The sequence below is a fragment of the Oncorhynchus mykiss genome, chromosome 13 (assembly GCF_057628025.1).
Source record: "Oncorhynchus mykiss isolate SJ-2025 chromosome 13, ASM5762802v1, whole genome shotgun sequence".
Classification (NCBI taxonomy): Eukaryota; Metazoa; Chordata; class Actinopteri; order Salmoniformes; family Salmonidae; genus Oncorhynchus; species Oncorhynchus mykiss.
In genome coordinates this window covers 23,813,673-23,832,036 of record NC_143034.1, presented here as the reverse complement: position 1 = coordinate 23,832,036, position 18,364 = coordinate 23,813,673, and the positions used below count along the sequence as shown (strand labels likewise).

Here is an 18,364-nt window from a genome sequence, read left to right as displayed (position 1 = left end):
TTGACTGAATTGAAAATGAATTGACCCCAACCCTGATCCCTAAGCCCCCACCCCATCCATTTCTATCTTCAGTAAACTTTGTAGAATTTTATTTGAATGTGTTTTGGATCTTCATTAAAACCCACAATACATCTCTAATGAGGGTCACTCATGTTACACATCTAGATTTATCATCAAATATCGTAGAATTCAACAACAAATGCAGTGGTTTAGCAGTTCAACTTCAGTACTTGTCAATGAGTAACTGCACTGTGACCTTCAGAAACATGTAACATTGTGGAAAAACTGAAAACTTTTGCTGACATTTGGTTACAATGTAACTACACTGAACAAAAATATTAACGCAACATGTAAAGTATTGGTCCCATGTTTCATGAGCTGAAATAAAATCCCAGAAGTGTTCCATATGTACAAAAAGGTTATTTCTCTCAAATGTTGTGTTTACATCCCTGTTAGTGAGCATTTCTCCTTGGCCAAGATAATCCATCCACCTGCCAGGTGTGGCATATCAAGAAGCTGATTAAACTGCATGATCATTACACAGGTGCATCTTGTACTGGGGAAAAGAAGAGGCCACTTTAAAATGAGCAGTTTTGTCACACAACACAATGCCACAGATGTCAGAAGTTTTGAGGGAGCGTGCAATTGGCATGCTGACTGCGGAAATGTTCACCAGAGCCATTACTAGAGAAGTCAATGTTAATTTCTTTACCATAAACTTTCCAATGTCGTTTTAGCGAATTTGGCAGACCACACCAGGGGCTGAGAAGTATTTCTGTCTGTAATAAAGCCCGTTTGTAGGGAAAAACTCATTCTGATTAGCTGGGCCTAGCTCCCCAGTGGGTGGGTCTGGCTGCCAGGTGGGTGGGCCTATGCCATCCAAGGCCCTCCCATGGCAGCACCCCTGCCCAGGACCTAATTAATTTATTTCAATTGTTTGATTTCCTTATGTGAACTGCACCTCAGTCAAATCTTTCAAATTGTTGCATGTTGCGTTTATATTTTTGTCTGCACATTTTCTTGAGAATGACATGCGTTCTCACTCATTACTTCTAGAATCAGAAATGAAAACCGACTCAACGTAATATATTAAAGGAATGAAAAGGGCTTTATTCAACGGTGGCTCCTGAAGTCCCTGCACACATTTACATTTACAAGGTTCCATCTTCACTGAGGACAGTCTCAGTATCGGATTTTAGCAGAGACAATGAAGCAGAGACAATGAAAAGCAAACAAATTAACAAACTGAACAAACCAAACAAAAACTCAGTCCCCACATGATATGTGACATGACACATGACCCGAAGAACCATATTGGTGCGTTTTTCCTAATCAGATGATTACTGATTGTGTTTGTTATTATAAGTTCACTGTAATGTCCAACGTTCTGAACTAACATGGTAATGTAATGTACATGTTGTCTACTAGTCTGTATGTGATATCAACACTCTGGACAGAGAGCTATGGTTTTTCGGTTGAAGGATTTATGTTTATAACTAGATCTACTGTATGGGACAACAAAAAGTACATATGAATAGGGAGTTGAAGCATTTGTAGAGTGACACGGCCTATTAACACAAATTAAAACACAAATATCAACACAGACTTATATAAATACTAATAAAAACATAATACTGAAAACTTTTGTCAAACAACAAAGGAAAATTGTCGATGTGCTTTTTTGAAAACAACAACTTATTCCCTAAAAGTACATTCTATTTATATCTTCATTTGGACTAAATATAAAAAATCTGTACATTAGAGAAACAAGTGTAGTATGTGAATGTGTCTTTGTATGTTTTCAGTTCATCTTATCATTATATACAGTCTATAATCTCAGCCCAGAAACAGAGATCTTATAATACTGTATAACACAGAGTTATAATGACTTGTGAAAAGTGCCTAAAACCAAAACATCACTACTTCAAAAGCACCTATAAGAAGAAGAACAGTTATTGCATCAACACAATAGGAAATAATTATGTTTGCATCTCTTTTAAACAATGTTGGTACTACATTGGTAATGATTAGTTCTACGTTGGTAATGGTTGGTACTATGTTGGTACTGACATCCACAACTCCCTGTTTCTATTGCAGAACTCAATACAGGACCATATACATGCAACTACAAACTGCTTGTCATCAGCAATCAGCACGGAGTGATTTCCACAGTATTACTCTCACAGTCTTCTTGTCCTCCATTTTGGCTCTGTACATTGTCCATGCGTCCCAGTGCCGTGCCGTTAGTGGACTCCTGACTCAGGGCCGGGAAACGGACGTTACGCTCCAGTTCTGGGTTCAGACAGAGGAAAGTCTGGTTCTTATCGTTATTATTGCTGTTGTTACTAGTAGTGGTGGTGACTACCGACTCGCTAAAGATAGTGTCTGAGAAGACAGAGTCTAGGTTGAACAAGGTGCCACCGAAGAGGGATTCCTGGCAGGTGGATTTGGGCCGATCGGTGGCTACCTCTGGGTCTCCTGGGGTTTGCTTGGTGGTGGTGGTTGATTTTCAGTGTCTGGTTCTTCTGTAATTGTTCTGCTTGTTCTGCTGGCTTATTGTGGTGATCTCCTTTGAGACATGACTGAGTCATGGTATTGAAATTGAAACCTGAAACCTGAAATGTTGTGCTGGCTACATCATGTAGATGCTCTGTTACATCATCAGCAGTGAGTGGACAACTCGGGAAAAATGACTGGCTCCATACTGCAGCCTCTCTAATGTTCATATATATCACAGTACAATGTTACCTGAACAAAAACTCTACTACACATGTGTGTGGAGCCTCAGTCATGTACCATTGAATTGGCAGAAAGTATTGAGCCTTCGTCAAAAATAATAGTATTTTCTGATTGTTCTTGGTGAATGTCAGTTTTGTTTGATAAATAACAGACAATAGGACTCAAGCGTATATCAAATTGTCCTTCTGTTTGTCTAACCATCATATAATGCCTATAGCCAGAACCGTGTATTGTAATAGAAGACTGCCTGTACAGTTCTTTAAATTCTCTATTCGTAGCATCCTTTTCTGAGAGCTCTATTTCACTCAATAGTCGAATATGGTGAATTTTTTTTTATTGTTTTCTGAATGCTTTGTACACATGTGCAAGTGTGTGTACAAGGCACTGAACTGGAGAGATAGGGCAAAATGACTATAGGCGCGGGTACGCCTACACTGCCCAGGTGAGGAAAAGTGCAGGGCTGAGGACACTCATTTCTGTGACAGTGCGCACGTCCTGCGCTTTTACGCACGGTCTCTTTGCAGTAATGCATAAACGTTGTTATGGTGTTATGACACTAGATTACTCTATATTTTATAATCAATTAAAAATAAGAAATTAAACTTGTTTACATTTTGTTTATGGCTATAGCTTGTGGTAAAGCGAATTAGAATTCCATTCTGATTCGAAACTATGTGCAATGACGTGTTCCATCTCTATGCGACCGAGAGGGTCACAATGCCGACGCTTCACATGGAACTCCAGAACCCAAGAGATATGTCCAGAACTCTCAATAAATCGTCAGTTCTTGATCGACAAACAACGAGAGAGACAGCATTATTATGGCAAGCTTTTCATTCATCTTCCCTGAAGACAGACGTTGTTCCATTAAGGACAACGAAGTCAATTCAGGTATGAACAATAACATACATTTCCGTCTGTAAATACAAATATTAATTGAAGGTGTAATTCCTACTGGAAAGGAAATAAAAAACAACATAGAAGATACGGCTTTAGGGGTTTGTTGTTAGTTACCAAACAATGTAACCATGCGAAATGAAGTTTTCCAGCTGACAATGGTTTTATTTTGGCCAATGAAAATGCTTTATGTCCCAATTATCTCTCTCTCTTCCACCCAAAATGTGCACTTGTTCACCTCCCTTTACTGATTTGAAAGGAAATGACTGGTATATTAAATATGGCTAAAACTCTACCTAGCCCCTACTAGCCGAATGTTTTTAGATTTGTGGGAAGTGGTGAATGAGTGCACACTTCAGCAGAAATGAGATGTTATTGGGATGCATGAAGAATATGAAGAATGCAATGAAGAATATCCCTTAATTGTAATGCTGAAATCAGTTTAGTTAACCCTGTGTTGGTGTTTCTGTCAGGGTGGATGTCAACGGTGACCCAACTCAACGCCCTTGGTGGTCCAGAGTCAGAGAGTCGGAAAATTGTTCAGAGCTTTGCAGAGGTACTTGGTGACAAGTACCACTACGAGAATGCCATCGACAGCTCTCTGCTCTGGACTGTTGGGTACACCCCCTACATTCCCCCAGCTCTGAAAGGAAGAAGCTTCCCTTCTGTCGAGAGCTTCTTCCTGGATGAGTGGGAGCCACTGACACTCCTGCAGACTTCTCAGGTTCTGTCCACCAGTGTTTCCATCGAGGAAGACAACCGGATCCAGTCTGCTGCAGGCCTAGTGTCTCAGCTTCTGTCTACCAGTGTTACCATCGTGGAGAATGACCTGATCCAGTCTGCTGCAGGCCTAGTGTCTCAGGTTCTGTCTACCAGTGTTTCCATCGTGGAGAATGACCTGATCCAGTCTGCTGCAGTCCTAGTGTCTCAGGTTCTGTCCACCAGTGTTTCCATCGTGGAGAATGACCTGATTCAGTCTGCTGCAGGCCTAGTGTCTCAGGTTCTGTCCACCAGTGTTTCCATCGTGGAGAATGACCTGATCCAGTCTGCTGCAGTCCTAGTGTCTCAGGTTCTGTCCACCAGTGTTTCCATCGAGGAAGACAACCTGATCCAGTCTGCTGCAGGCCTAGTGTCTCAGGTTCTGTCCACCAGTGTTACCATCATGGAGAATGACCTGATCCAGTCTGCTGCAGTCCTAGTGTCTCAGGTTCTGTCCACCAGTGTTACCATCATGGAGAATGACCTGATCCAGTCTGCTGCAGTCCTAGTGTCTCAGGTTCTGTCCACCAGTGTTTCCATCGTGGAGAATGACCTGATCCAGTCTGCTGCAGTCCTAGTGTCTCAGGTTCTGTCTACCAGTGTTACCATCGTGGAGAATGACCTGATCCAGTCTGCTGTAGGCCTAGTGTCTCAGCTTCTGTCTACCAGTGTTACCATCATGGAGAATGACCTGATCCAGTCTGCTGCAGTCCTAGTGTCTCAGGTTCTGTCCACCAGTGTTGCCATCGTGGAGAATGACCTGATCCAGTCTGCTGCAGGCCTAGTGTCTCAGGTTCTGTCCACCAGTGTTTCCATCGAGGAAGACAACCTGATCCAGTCTGCTGCAGGCCTAGTGTCTCAGGTTCTGTCCAGCAGTGACGCTAGAGTGAAGGATCGTGATGATTCCACACTGAGAGACTCCAACCAACCTGAGGTCCATGTGGCTGATGTCTCAACCAAGAGAAGTAGACTAGTCATCACTATTTCTATGTTTTCAACCGAGAGTTGCAATGCTTCGGTCCATGAGGTTGATGCTATTGCTACCAGCCTGGAGCACTCTGCTGAGAAAATGTCTACCTCTACCGCTGATGGCCACATTGTTTCATCCACTGCTGTAGCCAATCAGAAGGAAACAAGGGGCGGATTCGTCTCATCTCTACGGAGACTGTTCACAAGAAAGAACAGGATGCCTGTCAGTAATACTTATATACTTATATAATCTTTTGTACTGTAATATGTTATCATTTATTAACTATTGTTATACTAATATCCAGTGTTAATGGTTGTCTTTAAAATATTTTTCTCTGTTGTCTACTTGTCTGTTTTCAGGCTAAAGTGGCTTCCAAGAAGGAGCACATTCACTTGGTTGACCGCCTCAATGCTGAAGTCACCCACTGAGGGCACTCACTCACTGCTGAAGGCATCCAGAATGATGCTTCTGTTTCTCCTCAACGCCACCTACACCCCTGCCCCTCTCCCCCACACCAAACCCTACCAGGGTTGGGGTGAATTCCAGATATATTCAGTCAATTCAGCAAGTCAACTAAAATTCCAATTCCAATTGTTTCTCATAGGAGGCAATGAGGTAAATTTGAATTGCTATTGGAATTTCAGTTTACTTACTGAATTGACTGAATTGAAAATGAATTGACCCCAACCCTGATCCCTAAGCCCCCACCCCATCCATTTCTATCTTCAGTAAACTTTGTAGAATTTTATTTGAATGTGTTTTGGATCTTCATTAAAACCCACAATACATCTCTAATGAGGGTCACTCATGTTACACATCTAGATTTATCATCAAATATCGTAGAATTCAACAACAAATGCAGTGGTTTAGCAGTTCAACTTCAGTACTTGTCAATGAGTAACTGCACTGTGACCTTCAGAAACATGTAACATTGTGGAAAAACTGAAAACTTTTGCTGACATTTGGTTACAATGTAACTACACTGAACAAAAATATTAGCGCAACATGTAAAGTATTGGTCCCATGTTTCATGAGCTGAAATAAAATCCCAGAAGTGTTCCATATGTACAAAAAGGTTATTTCTCTCAAATGTTGTGTTTACATCCCTGTTAGTGAGCATTTCTCCTTGGCCAAGATAATCCATCCACCTGCCAGGTGTGGCATATCAAGAAGCTGATTAAACTGCATGATCATTACACAGGTGCATCTTGTACTGGGGAAAAGAAGAGGCCACTTTAAAATGAGCAGTTTTGTCACACAACACAATGCCACAGATGTCAGAAGTTTTGAGGGAGCGTGCAATTGGCATGCTGACTGCGGAAATGTTCACCAGAGCCATTACTAGAGAAGTCAATGTTAATTTCTTTACCATAAACTTTCCAATGTCGTTTTAGCGAATTTGGCAGACCACACCAGGGGCTGAGGAGTATTTCTGTCTGTAATAAAGCCCGTTTGTAGGGAAAAACTCATTCTGATTAGCTGGGCCTAGCTCCCCAGTGGGTGGGTCTGGCTGCCAGGTGGGTGGGCCTATGCCATCCAAGGCCCTCCCATGGCAGCACCCCTGCCCAGGACCTAATTAATTTATTTCAATTGTTTGATTTCCTTATGTGAACTGCACCTCAGTCAAATCTTTCAAATTGTTGCATGTTGCGTTTATATTTTTGTCTGCACATTTTCTTGAGAATGACATGCGTTCTCACTCATTACTTCTAGAATCAGAAATGAAAACCGACTCAACGTAATATATTAAAGGAATGAAAAGGGCTTTATTCAACGGTGGCTCCTGAAGTCCCTGCACACATTTACATTTACAAGGTTCCATCTTCACTGAGGACAGTCTCAGTATCGGATTTTAGCAGAGACAATGAAGCAGAGACAATGAAAAGCAAACAAATTAACAAACTGAACAAACCAAACAAAAACTCAGTCCCCACATGATATGTGACATGACACATGACCCGAAGAACCATATTGGTGCGTTTTTCCTAATCAGATGATTACTGATTGTGTTTGTTATTATAAGTTCACTGTAATGTCCAACGTTCTGAACTAACATGGTAATGTAATGTACATGTTGTCTACTAGTCTGTATGTGATATCAACACTCTGGACAGAGAGCTATGGTTTTTCGGTTGAAGGATTTATGTTTATAACTAGATCTACTGTATGGGACAACAAAAAGTACATATGAATAGGGAGTTGAAGCATTTGTAGAGTGACACGGCCTATTAACACAAATTAAAACACAAATATCAACACAGACTTATATAAATACTAATAAAAACATAATACTGAAAACTTTTGTCAAACAACAAAGGAAGATTGTCAATGTGCTTTTTTGAAAACAACAACTTATTCCCTAAAAGTACATTCTATTTATATCTTCATTTGGACTAAATATAAAAAATCTGTACATTAGAGAAACAAGTGTAGTATGTGAATGTGTCTTTGTATGTTTTCAGTTCATCTTATCATTATATACAGTCTATAATCTCAGCCCAGAAACAGAGATCTTATAATACTGTATAACACAGAGTTATAATGACTTGTGAAAAGTGCCTAAAACCAAAACATCACTACTTCAAAAGCACCTATAAGAAGAAGAACAGTTATTGCATCAACACAATAGGAAATAATTATGTTTGCATCTCTTTTAAACAATGTTGGTACTACATTGGTAATGATTAGTTCTACGTTGGTAATGGTTGGTACTATGTTGGTACTGACATCCACAACTCCCTGTTTCTATTGCAGAACTCAATACAGGACCGTATACATGCAACTACAAACTGCTTGTCATCAGCAATCAGCACGGAGTGATTTCCACAGTATTACTCTCACAGTCTTCTTGTCCTCCATTTTGGCTCTGTACATTGTCCATGCGTCCCAGTGCCGTGCCGTTAGTGGACTCCTGACTCAGGGCCGGGAAACGGACGTTACGCTCCAGTTCTGGGTTCAGACAGAGGAAAGTCTGGTTCTTATCGTTATTATTGCTGTTGTTACTAGTAGTGGTGGTGACTACCGACTCGCTAAAGATAGTGTCTGAGAAGACAGAGTCTAGGTTGAACAAGGTGCCACCGAAGAGGGATTCCTGGCAGGTGGATTTGGGTCGATCGGTGGCTACCTCTGGGTCTCTGGGGGGTTTGCTTGGTGGTGGTGGTTGATTTTCAGTGTCTGGTTCTTCTGTATTGTTCTGCTTGTTCTGCTGGCTTATTGCGGTGATCTCCTTTGTGACATGACTGAGTCATGGTATTGAAATTGAAACCTGAAACCTGAAATGTTGTGCTGGCTACATCATGTAGATGCTCTGTTACATCATCAGCAGTGAGTGGACAACTCGGGAAAAATGACTGGCTCCATACTGCAGCCTCTCTAATGTTCATATATATCACAGTACAATGTTACCTGAACAAAAACTCTACTACACATGTGTGTGGAGCCTCAGTCATGTACCATTGAATTGGCAGAAAGTATTGAGCCTTCGTCAAAAATAATAGTGTTTTCTGATTGTTCTTGGTGAATGTCAGTTTTGTTTGATAAATAACAGACAATAGGACTCAAGCGTATATCAAATTGTCCTTCTGTTTGTCTAACCATCATATAATGCCTATAGCCAGAACCGTGTATTGTAATAGAAGACTGCCTGTACAGTTCTTTAAATTCTCTATTCGTAGCATCCTTTTCTGAGAGCTCTATTTCACTCAATAGTCGAATATGGTGAAATTTTTTTTATTGTTTTCTGAATGCTTTGTACACATGTGCAAGTGTGTGTACAAGGCACTGAACTGGAGAGATAGGGCAAAATGACTATAGGCGCGGGTACGCCTACACTGCCCAGGTGAGGAAAAGTGCAGGGCTGAGGACACTCATTTCTGTGACAGTGCGCACGTCCTGCGCTTTTACGCACGGTCTCTTTGCAGTAATGCATAAACGTTGTTATGGTGTTATGACACTAGATTACTCTATATTTTATAATCAATTAAAAATAAGAAATTAAACTTGTTTACATTTTGTTTATGGCTATAGCTTGTGGTAAAGCGAATTAGAATTCCATTCTGATTCGAAACAATGTGCAATGACGTGTTCCATCTCTATGCGACCGAGAGGGTCACAATGCCGACGCTTCACATGGAACTCCAGAACCCAAGAGATATGTCCAGAACTCTCAATAAATCGTCAGTTCTTGATCGACAAACAACGAGAGAGACAGCATTATTATGGCAAGCTTTTCATTCATCTTCCCTGAAGACAGACGTTGTTCCATTAAGGACAACGAAGTCAATTCAGGTATGAACAATAACATACATTTCCGTCTGTAAATACAAATATTAATTGAAGGTGTAATTCCTACTGGAAAGGAAATAAAAAACAACATAGAAGATACGGCTTTAGGGGTTTGTTGTTAGTTACCAAACAATGTAACCATGCGAAATGAAGTTTTCCAGCTGACAATGGTTTTATTTTGGCCAATGAAAATGCTTTATGTCCCAATTATCTCTCTCTCTTCCACCCAAAATGTGCACTTGTTCACCTCCCTTTACTGATTTGAAAGGAAATGACTGGTATATTAAATATGGCTAAAACTCTACCTAGCCCCTACTAGCCGAATGTTTTTAGATTTGTGGGAAGTGGTGAATGAGTGCACACTTCAGCAGAAATGAGATGTTATTGGGATGCATGAAGAATATGAAGAATGCAATGAAGAATATCCCTTAATTGTAATGCTGAAATCAGTTTAGTTAACCCTGTGTTGGTGTTTCTGTCAGGGTGGATGTCAACGGTGACCCAACTCAACGCCCTTGGTGGTCCAGAGTCAGAGAGTCGGAAAATTGTTCAGAGCTTTGCAGAGGTACTTGGTGACAAGTACCACTACGAGAATGCCATCGACAGCTCTCTGCTCTGGACTGTTGGGTACACCCCCTACATTCCCCCAGCTCTGAAAGGAAGAAGCTTCCCTTCTGTCGAGAGCTTCTTCCTGGATGAGTGGGAGCCACTGACACTCCTGCAGACTTCTCAGGTTCTGTCCACCAGTGTTTCCATCGTGGAGAATGACCTGATCCAGTCTGCTGCAGTCCTAGTGTCTCAGGTTCTGTCCACCAGTGTTTCCATCGTGGAGAATGACCTGATCCAGTCTGCTGCAGGTCTAGTGTCTCAGGTTCTGTCCACCAGTGTTACCATCGTGGAGAATGACCTGATCCAGTCTGCTGCAGGCCTAGTGTCTCAGGTTCTGTCCACCAGTGTTTCCATCGAGGAAGACAACCTGATCCAGTCTGCTGCAGGCCTAGTGTCTCAGGTTCTGTCCACCAGTGTTACCATCGTGGAGAATGACCTGATCCAGTCTGCTGCAGGCCTAGTGTCTCAGGTTCTGTCCAGCAGTGACGCTAGAGTGAAGGATCGTGATGATTCCACACTGAGAGACTCCAACCAACCTGAGGTCCATGTGGCTGATGTCTCAACCAAGAGAAGTAGACTAGTCATCACTATTTCTATGTTTTCACCCGAGAGTTGCAATGCTTCGGTCCATGAGGTTGATGCTATTGCTACCAGCCTGGAGCACTCTGCTGAGAAAATGTCTACCTCTACCGCTGATGGCCACATTGTTTCATCCACTGCTGTAGCCAATCAGAAGGAAACAAGGGGCGGATTCGTCTCATCTCTACGGAGACTGTTCACAAGAAAGAACAGGATGCCTGTCAGTAATACTTATATACTTATATAATCTTTTGTACTGTAATATGTTATCATTTATTAACTATTGTTATACTAATATCCAGTGTTAATGGTTGTCTTTAAAATATTTTTCTCTGTTGTCTACTTGTCTGTTTTCAGGATAAAGTGGCTTCCAAGAAGGAGCACATTCACTTGGTTGACCGCCTCAATGCTGAAGTCACCCACTGAGGGCACTCACTCACTGCTGAAGGCATCCAGAATGATGCTTCTGTTTCTCCTCAACGCCACCTACACCCCTGCCCCTCTCCCCCACACCAAACCCTACCAGGGTTGGGGTGAATTCCAGATATATTCAGTCAATTCAGCAAGTCAACTAAAATTCCAATTCCAATTGTTTCTCATAGGAGGCAATGAGGTAAATTTGAATTGCTATTGGAATTTCAGTTTACTTACTGAATTGACTGAATTGAAAATGAATTGACCCCAACCCTGATCCCTAAGCCCCCACCCCATCCATTTCTATCTTCAGTAAACTTTGTAGAATTTTATTTGAATGTGTTTTGGATCTTCATTAAAACCCACAATACATCTCTAATGAGGGTCAGTCATGTTACACATCTAGATTTATCATCAAATATCGTAGAATTCAACAACAAATGCAGTGGTTTAGCAGTTCAACTTCAGTACTTGTCAATGAGTAACTGCACTGTGACCTTCAGAAACATGTAACATTGTGGAAAAACTGAAAACTTTTGCTGACATTTGGTTACAATGTAACTACACTGAACAAAAATATTAACGCAACATGTAAAGTATTGGTCCCATGTTTCATGAGCTGAAATAAAATCCCAGAAGTGTTCCATATGTACAAAAAGGTTATTTCTCTCAAATGTTGTGTTTACATCCCTGTTAGTGAGCATTTCTCCTTGGCCAAGATAATCCATCCACCTGCCAGGTGTGGCATATCAAGAAGCTGATTAAACTGCATGATCATTACACAGGTGCATCTTGTACTGGGGAAAAGAAGAGGCCACTTTAAAATGAGCAGTTTTGTCACACAACACAATGCCACAGATGTCAGAAGTTTTGAGGGAGCGTGCAATTGGCATGCTGACTGCGGAAATGTTCACCAGAGCCATTACTAGAGAAGTCAATGTTAATTTCTTTACCATAAACTTTCCAATGTCGTTTTAGCGAATTTGGCAGACCACACCAGGGGCTGAGAAGTATTTCTGTCTGTAATAAAGCCCGTTTGTAGGGAAAAACTCATTCTGATTAGCTGGGCCTAGCTCCCCAGTGGGTGGGTCTGGCTGCCAGGTGGGTGGGCCTATGCCATCCAAGGCCCTCCCATGGCAGCACCCCTGCCCAGGACCTAATTAATTTATTTCAATTGTTTGATTTCCTTATGTGAACTGCACCTCAGTCAAATCTTTCAAATTGTTGCATGTTGCGTTTATATTTTTGTCTGCACATTTTCTTGAGAATGACATGCGTTCTCACTCATTACTTCTAGAATCAGAAATGAAAACCGACTCAACGTAATATATTAAAGGAATGAAAAGGGCTTTATTCAACGGTGGCTCCTGAAGTCCCTGCACACATTTACATTTACAAGGTTCCATCTTCACTGAGGACAGTCTCAGTATCGGATTTTAGCAGAGACAATGAAGCAGAGACAATGAAAAGCAAACAAATTAACAAACTGAACAAACCAAACAAAAACTCAGTCCCCACATGATATGTGACATGACACATGACCCGAAGAACCATATTGGTGCGTTTTTCCTAATCAGATGATTACTGATTGTGTTTGTTATTATAAGTTCACTGTAATGTCCAACGTTCTGAACTAACATGGTAATGTAATGTACATGTTGTCTACTAGTCTGTATGTGATATCAACACTCTGGACAGAGAGCTATGGTTTTTCGGTTGAAGGATTTATGTTTATAACTAGATCTACTGTATGGGACAACAAAAAGTACATATGAATAGGGCGTTGAAGCATTTGTAGAGTGACACGGCCTATTAACACAAATTAAAACACAAATATCAACACAGACTTATATAAATACTAATAAAAACATAATACTGAAAACTTTTGTCAAACAACAAAGGAAGATTGTCGATGTGCTTTTTTGAAAACAACAACTTATTCCCTAAAAGTACATTCTATTTATATCTTCATTTGGACTAAATATAAAAAATCTGTACATTAGAGAAACAAGTGTAGTATGTGAATGTGTCTTTGTATGTTTTCAGTTCATCTTATCATTATATACAGTCTATAATCTCAGCCCAGAAACAGAGATCTTATAATACTGTATAACACAGAGTTATAATGACTTGTGAAAAGTGCCTAAAACCAAAACATCACTACTTCAAAAGCACCTATAAGAAGAAGAACAGTTATTGCATCAACACAATAGGAAATAATTATGTTTGCATCTCTTTTAAACAATGTTGGTACTACATTGGTAATGATTAGTTCTACGTTGGTAATGGTTGGTACTATGTTGGTACTGACATCCACAACTCCCTGTTTCTATTGCAGAACTCAATACAGGACCGTATACATGCAACTACAAACTGCTTGTCATCAGCAATCAGCACGGAGTGATTTCCACAGTATTACTCTCACAGTCTTCTTGTCCTCCATTTTGGCTCTGTACATTGTCCATGCGTCCCAGTGCCGTGCCGTTAGTGGACTCCTGACTCAGGGCCGGGAAACGGACGTTACGCTCCAGTTCTGGGTTCAGACAGAGGAAAGTCTGGTTCTTATCGTTATTATTGCTGTTGTTACTAGTAGTGGTGGTGACTACCGACTCGCTAAAGATAGTGTCTGAGAAGACAGAGTCTAGGTTGAACAAGGTGCCACCGAAGAGGGATTCCTGGCAGGTGGATTTGGGCCGATCGGTGGCTACCTCTGGGTCTCCTGGGGTTTGCTTGGTGGTGGTGGTTGATTTTCAGTGTCTGGTTCTTCTGTAATTGTTCTGCTTGTTCTGCTGGCTTATTGCGGTGATCTCCTTTGAGACATGACTGAGTCATGGTATTGAAATTGAAACCTGAAACCTGAAATGTTGTGCTGGCTACATCATGTAGATGCTCTGTTACATCATCAGCAGTGAGTGGACAACTCGGGAAAAATGACTGGCTCCATACTGCAGCCTCTCTAATGTTCATATATATCACAGTACAATGTTACCTGAACAAAAACTCTACTACACATGTGTGTGGAGCCTCAGTCATGTACCATTGAATTGGCAGAAAGTATTGAGCCTTCGTCAAAAATAATAGTATTTTCTGATTGTTCTTGGTGAATGTCAGTTTTGTTTGATAAATAACAGACAATAGGACTCAAGCGTATATCAAATTGTCCTTCTGTTTGTCTAACCATCATATAATGCCTATAGCCAGAACCGTGTATTGTAATAGAAGACTGCCTGTACAGTTCTTTAAATTCTCTATTCGTAGCATCCTTTTCTGAGAGCTCTATTTCACTCAATAGTCGAATATGGTGAATTTTTTTTTATTGTTTTCTGAATGCTTTGTACACATGTGCAAGTGTGTGTACAAGGCACTGAACTGGAGAGATAGGGCAAAATGACTATAGGCGCGGGTACGCCTACACTGCCCAGGTGAGGAAAAGTGCAGGGCTGAGGACACTCATTTCTGTGACAGTGCGCACGTCCTGCGCTTTTACGCACGGTCTCTTTGCAGTAATGCATAAACGTTGTTATGGTGTTATGACACTAGATTACTCTATATTTTATAATCAATTAAAAATAAGAAATTAAACTTGTTTACATTTTGTTTATGGCTATAGCTTGTGGTAAAGCGAATTAGAATTCCATTCTGATTCGAAACTATGTGCAATGACGTGTTCCATCTCTATGCGACCGAGAGGGTCACAATGCCGACGCTTCACATGGAACTCCAGAACCCAAGAGATATGTCCAGAACTCTCAATAAATCGTCAGTTCTTGATCGACAAACAACGAGAGAGACAGCATTATTATGGCAAGCTTTTCATTCATCTTCCCTGAAGACAGACGTTGTTCCATTAAGGACAACGAAGTCAATTCAGGTATGAACAATAACATACATTTCCGTCTGTAAATACAAATATTAATTGAAGGTGTAATTCCTACTGGAAAGGAAATAAAAAACAACATAGAAGATACGGCTTTAGGGGTTTGTTGTTAGTTACCAAACAATGTAACCATGCGAAATGAAGTTTTCCAGCTGACAATGGTTTTATTTTGGCCAATGAAAATGCTTTATGTCCCAATTATCTCTCTCTCTTCCACCCAAAATGTGCACTTGTTCACCTCCCTTTACTGATTTGAAAGGAAATGACTGGTATATTAAATATGGCTAAAACTCTACCTAGCCCCTACTAGCCGAATGTTTTTAGATTTGTGGGAAGTGGTGAATGAGTGCACACTTCAGCAGAAATGAGATGTTATTGGGATGCATGAAGAATATGAAGAATGCAATGAAGAATATCCCTTAATTGTAATGCTGAAATCAGTTTAGTTAACCCTGTGTTGGTGTTTCTGTCAGGGTGGATGTCAACGGTGACCCAACTCAACGCCCTTGGTGGTCCAGAGTCAGAGAGTCGGAAAATTGTTCAGAGCTTTGCAGAGGTACTTGGTGACAAGTACCACTACGAGAATGCCATCGACAGCTCTCTGCTCTGGACTGTTGGGTACACCCCCTACATTCCCCCAGCTCTGAAAGGAAGAAGCTTCCCTTCTGTCGAGAGCTTCTTCCTGGATGAGTGGGAGCCACTGACACTCCTGCAGACTTCTCAGGTTCTGTCCACCAGTGTTTCCATCGAGGAAGACAACCGGATCCAGTCTGCTGCAGGCCTAGTGTCTCAGCTTCTGTCTACCAGTGTTACCATCGTGGAGAATGACCTGATCCAGTCTGCTGCAGGCCTAGTGTCTCAGGTTCTGTCTACCAGTGTTTCCATCGTGGAGAATGACCTGATCCAGTCTGCTGCAGTCCTAGTGTCTCAGGTTCTGTCCACCAGTGTTTCCATCGTGGAGAATGACCTGATTCAGTCTGCTGCAGGCCTAGTGTCTCAGGTTCTGTCCACCAGTGTTTCCATCGTGGAGAATGACCTGATCCAGTCTGCTGCAGTCCTAGTGTCTCAGGTTCTGTCCACCAGTGTTTCCATCGAGGAAGACAACCTGATCCAGTCTGCTGCAGGCCTAGTGTCTCAGGTTCTGTCCACCAGTGTTACCATCATGGAGAATGACCTGATCCAGTCTGCTGCAGTCCTAGTGTCTCAGGTTCTGTCCACCAGTGTTACCATCATGGAGAATGACCTGATCCAGTCTGCTGCAGTCCTAGTGTCTCAGGTTCTGTCCACCAGTGTTTCCATCGTGGAGAATGACCTGATCCAGTCTGCTGCAGTCCTAGTGTCTCAGGTTCTGTCTACCAGTGTTACCATCGTGGAGAATGACCTGATCCAGTCTGCTGTAGGCCTAGTGTCTCAGCTTCTGTCTACCAGTGTTACCATCATGGAGAATGACCTGATCCAGTCTGCTGCAGTCCTAGTGTCTCAGGTTCTGTCCACCAGTGTTGCCATCGTGGAGAATGACCTGATCCAGTCTGCTGCAGGCCTAGTGTCTCAGGTTCTGTCCACCAGTGTTTCCATCGAGGAAGACAACCTGATCCAGTCTGCTGCAGGCCTAGTGTCTCAGGTTCTGTCCAGCAGTGACGCTAGAGTGAAGGATCGTGATGATTCCACACTGAGAGACTCCAACCAACCTGAGGTCCATGTGGCTGATGTCTCAACCAAGAGAAGTAGACTAGTCATCACTATTTCTATGTTTTCAACCGAGAGTTGCAATGCTTCGGTCCATGAGGTTGATGCTATTGCTACCAGCCTGGAGCACTCTGCTGAGAAAATGTCTACCTCTACCGCTGATGGCCACATTGTTTCATCCACTGCTGTAGCCAATCAGAAGGAAACAAGGGGCGGATTCGTCTCATCTCTACGGAGACTGTTCACAAGAAAGAACAGGATGCCTGTCAGTAATACTTATATACTTATATAATCTTTTGTACTGTAATATGTTATCATTTATTAACTATTGTTATACTAATATCCAGTGTTAATGGTTGTCTTTAAAATATTTTTCTCTGTTGTCTACTTGTCTGTTTTCAGGCTAAAGTGGCTTCCAAGAAGGAGCACATTCACTTGGTTGACCGCCTCAATGCTGAAGTCACCCACTGAGGGCACTCACTCACTGCTGAAGGCATCCAGAATGATGCTTCTGTTTCTCCTCAACGCCACCTACACCCCTGCCCCTCTCCCCCACACCAAACCCTACCAGGGTTGGGGTGAATTCCAGATATATTCAGTCAATTCAGCAAGTCAACTAAAATTCCAATTCCAATTGTTTCTCATAGGAGGCAATGAGGTAAATTTGAATTGCTATTGGAATTTCAGTTTACTTACTGAATTGACTGAATTGAAAATGAATTGACCCCAACCCTGATCCCTAAGCCCCCACCCCATCCATTTCTATCTTCAGTAAACTTTGTAGAATTTTATTTGAATGTGTTTTGGATCTTCATTAAAACCCACAATACATCTCTAATGAGGGTCACTCATGTTACACATCTAGATTTATCATCAAATATCGTAGAATTCAACAACAAATGCAGTGGTTTAGCAGTTCAACTTCAGTACTTGTCAATGAGTAACTGCACTGTGACCTTCAGAAACATGTAACATTGTGGAAAAACTGAAAACTTTTGCTGACATTTGGTTACAATGTAACTACACTGAACAAAAATATTAACGCAACATGTAAAGTATTGGTCCCATGTTTCATGAGCTGAAATAAAATCCCAGAAGTGTTCCATATGTACAAAAAGGTTATTTCTCTCAAATGTTGTGTTTACATCCCTGTTAGTGAGCATTTCTCCTTGGCCAAGATAATCCATCCACCTGCCAGGTGTGGCATATCAAGAAGCTGATTAAACTGCATGATCATTACACAGGTGCATCTTGTACTGGGGAAAAGAAGAGGCCACTTTAAAATGAGCAGTTTTGTCACACAACACAATGCCACAGATGTCAGAAGTTTTGAGGGAGCGTGCAATTGGCATGCTGACTGCGGAAATGTTCACCAGAGCCATTACTAGAGAAGTCAATGTTAATTTCTTTACCATAAACTTTCCAATGTCGTTTTAGCGAATTTGTCAGACCACACCAGGGGCTGAGGAGTATTTCTGTCTGTAATAAAGCCCGTTTGTAGGGAAAAACTCATTCTGATTAGCTGGGCCTAGCTCCCCAGTGGGTGGGTC

At 41.6% G+C, this 18,364-nt stretch overlaps 2 protein-coding genes across 2 annotated transcripts; both read left to right on the top strand.

Annotated features, from left to right (window-relative positions):
* The first annotated feature begins 3,485 nt into the window (after nt 1-3,485).
* On the top strand, nt 3,486-11,263 carry LOC149978787 (uncharacterized). The gene is made up of 4 exons (XM_090194325.1): nt 3,486-5,188; nt 10,383-10,727; nt 10,758-11,057; nt 11,195-11,263. Exons 1-4 carry the CDS (start codon nt 4,115-4,117, stop codon nt 11,261-11,263), a joined length of 1,788 nt encoding a protein of 595 aa, XP_090050451.1. The 5' UTR covers nt 3,486-4,114.
* Nucleotides 11,264-14,977: 3,714 nt separating this feature from the next.
* On the top strand, nt 14,978-17,605 carry LOC149978786 (uncharacterized). Its single transcript, XM_090195810.1, has one exon. The coding sequence runs from the start codon at nt 15,607-15,609 to the stop codon at nt 17,104-17,106; it is 1,500 nt and encodes a 499-aa protein (XP_090051936.1). The 5' UTR covers nt 14,978-15,606; the 3' UTR covers nt 17,107-17,605.
* The last annotated feature ends 759 nt before the right edge of the window (nt 17,606-18,364 follow it).

Excerpts from the sequence above, each read along its gene's own strand:
- LOC149978786 (XM_090195810.1), top strand. The coding sequence starts at position 15,607 with ATGTCAACGGTGACCCAACTCAACGCCCTTGGTGGTCCAGAGTCAGAG.
- LOC149978787 (XM_090194325.1), top strand. The coding sequence starts at position 4,115 with ATGTCAACGGTGACCCAACTCAACGCCCTTGGTGGTCCAGAGTCAGAG. Across the intron at positions 5,189-10,382 it reads CTGCAGGCCTAGTGTCTCAG|GTTCTGTCCACCAGTGTTTC; the intron begins GTTCTGTCCACC and ends CAGACTTCTCAG. Across the intron at positions 11,058-11,194 it reads CAAGAAAGAACAGGATGCCT|GATAAAGTGGCTTCCAAGAA; the intron begins GTCAGTAATACT and ends GTCTGTTTTCAG.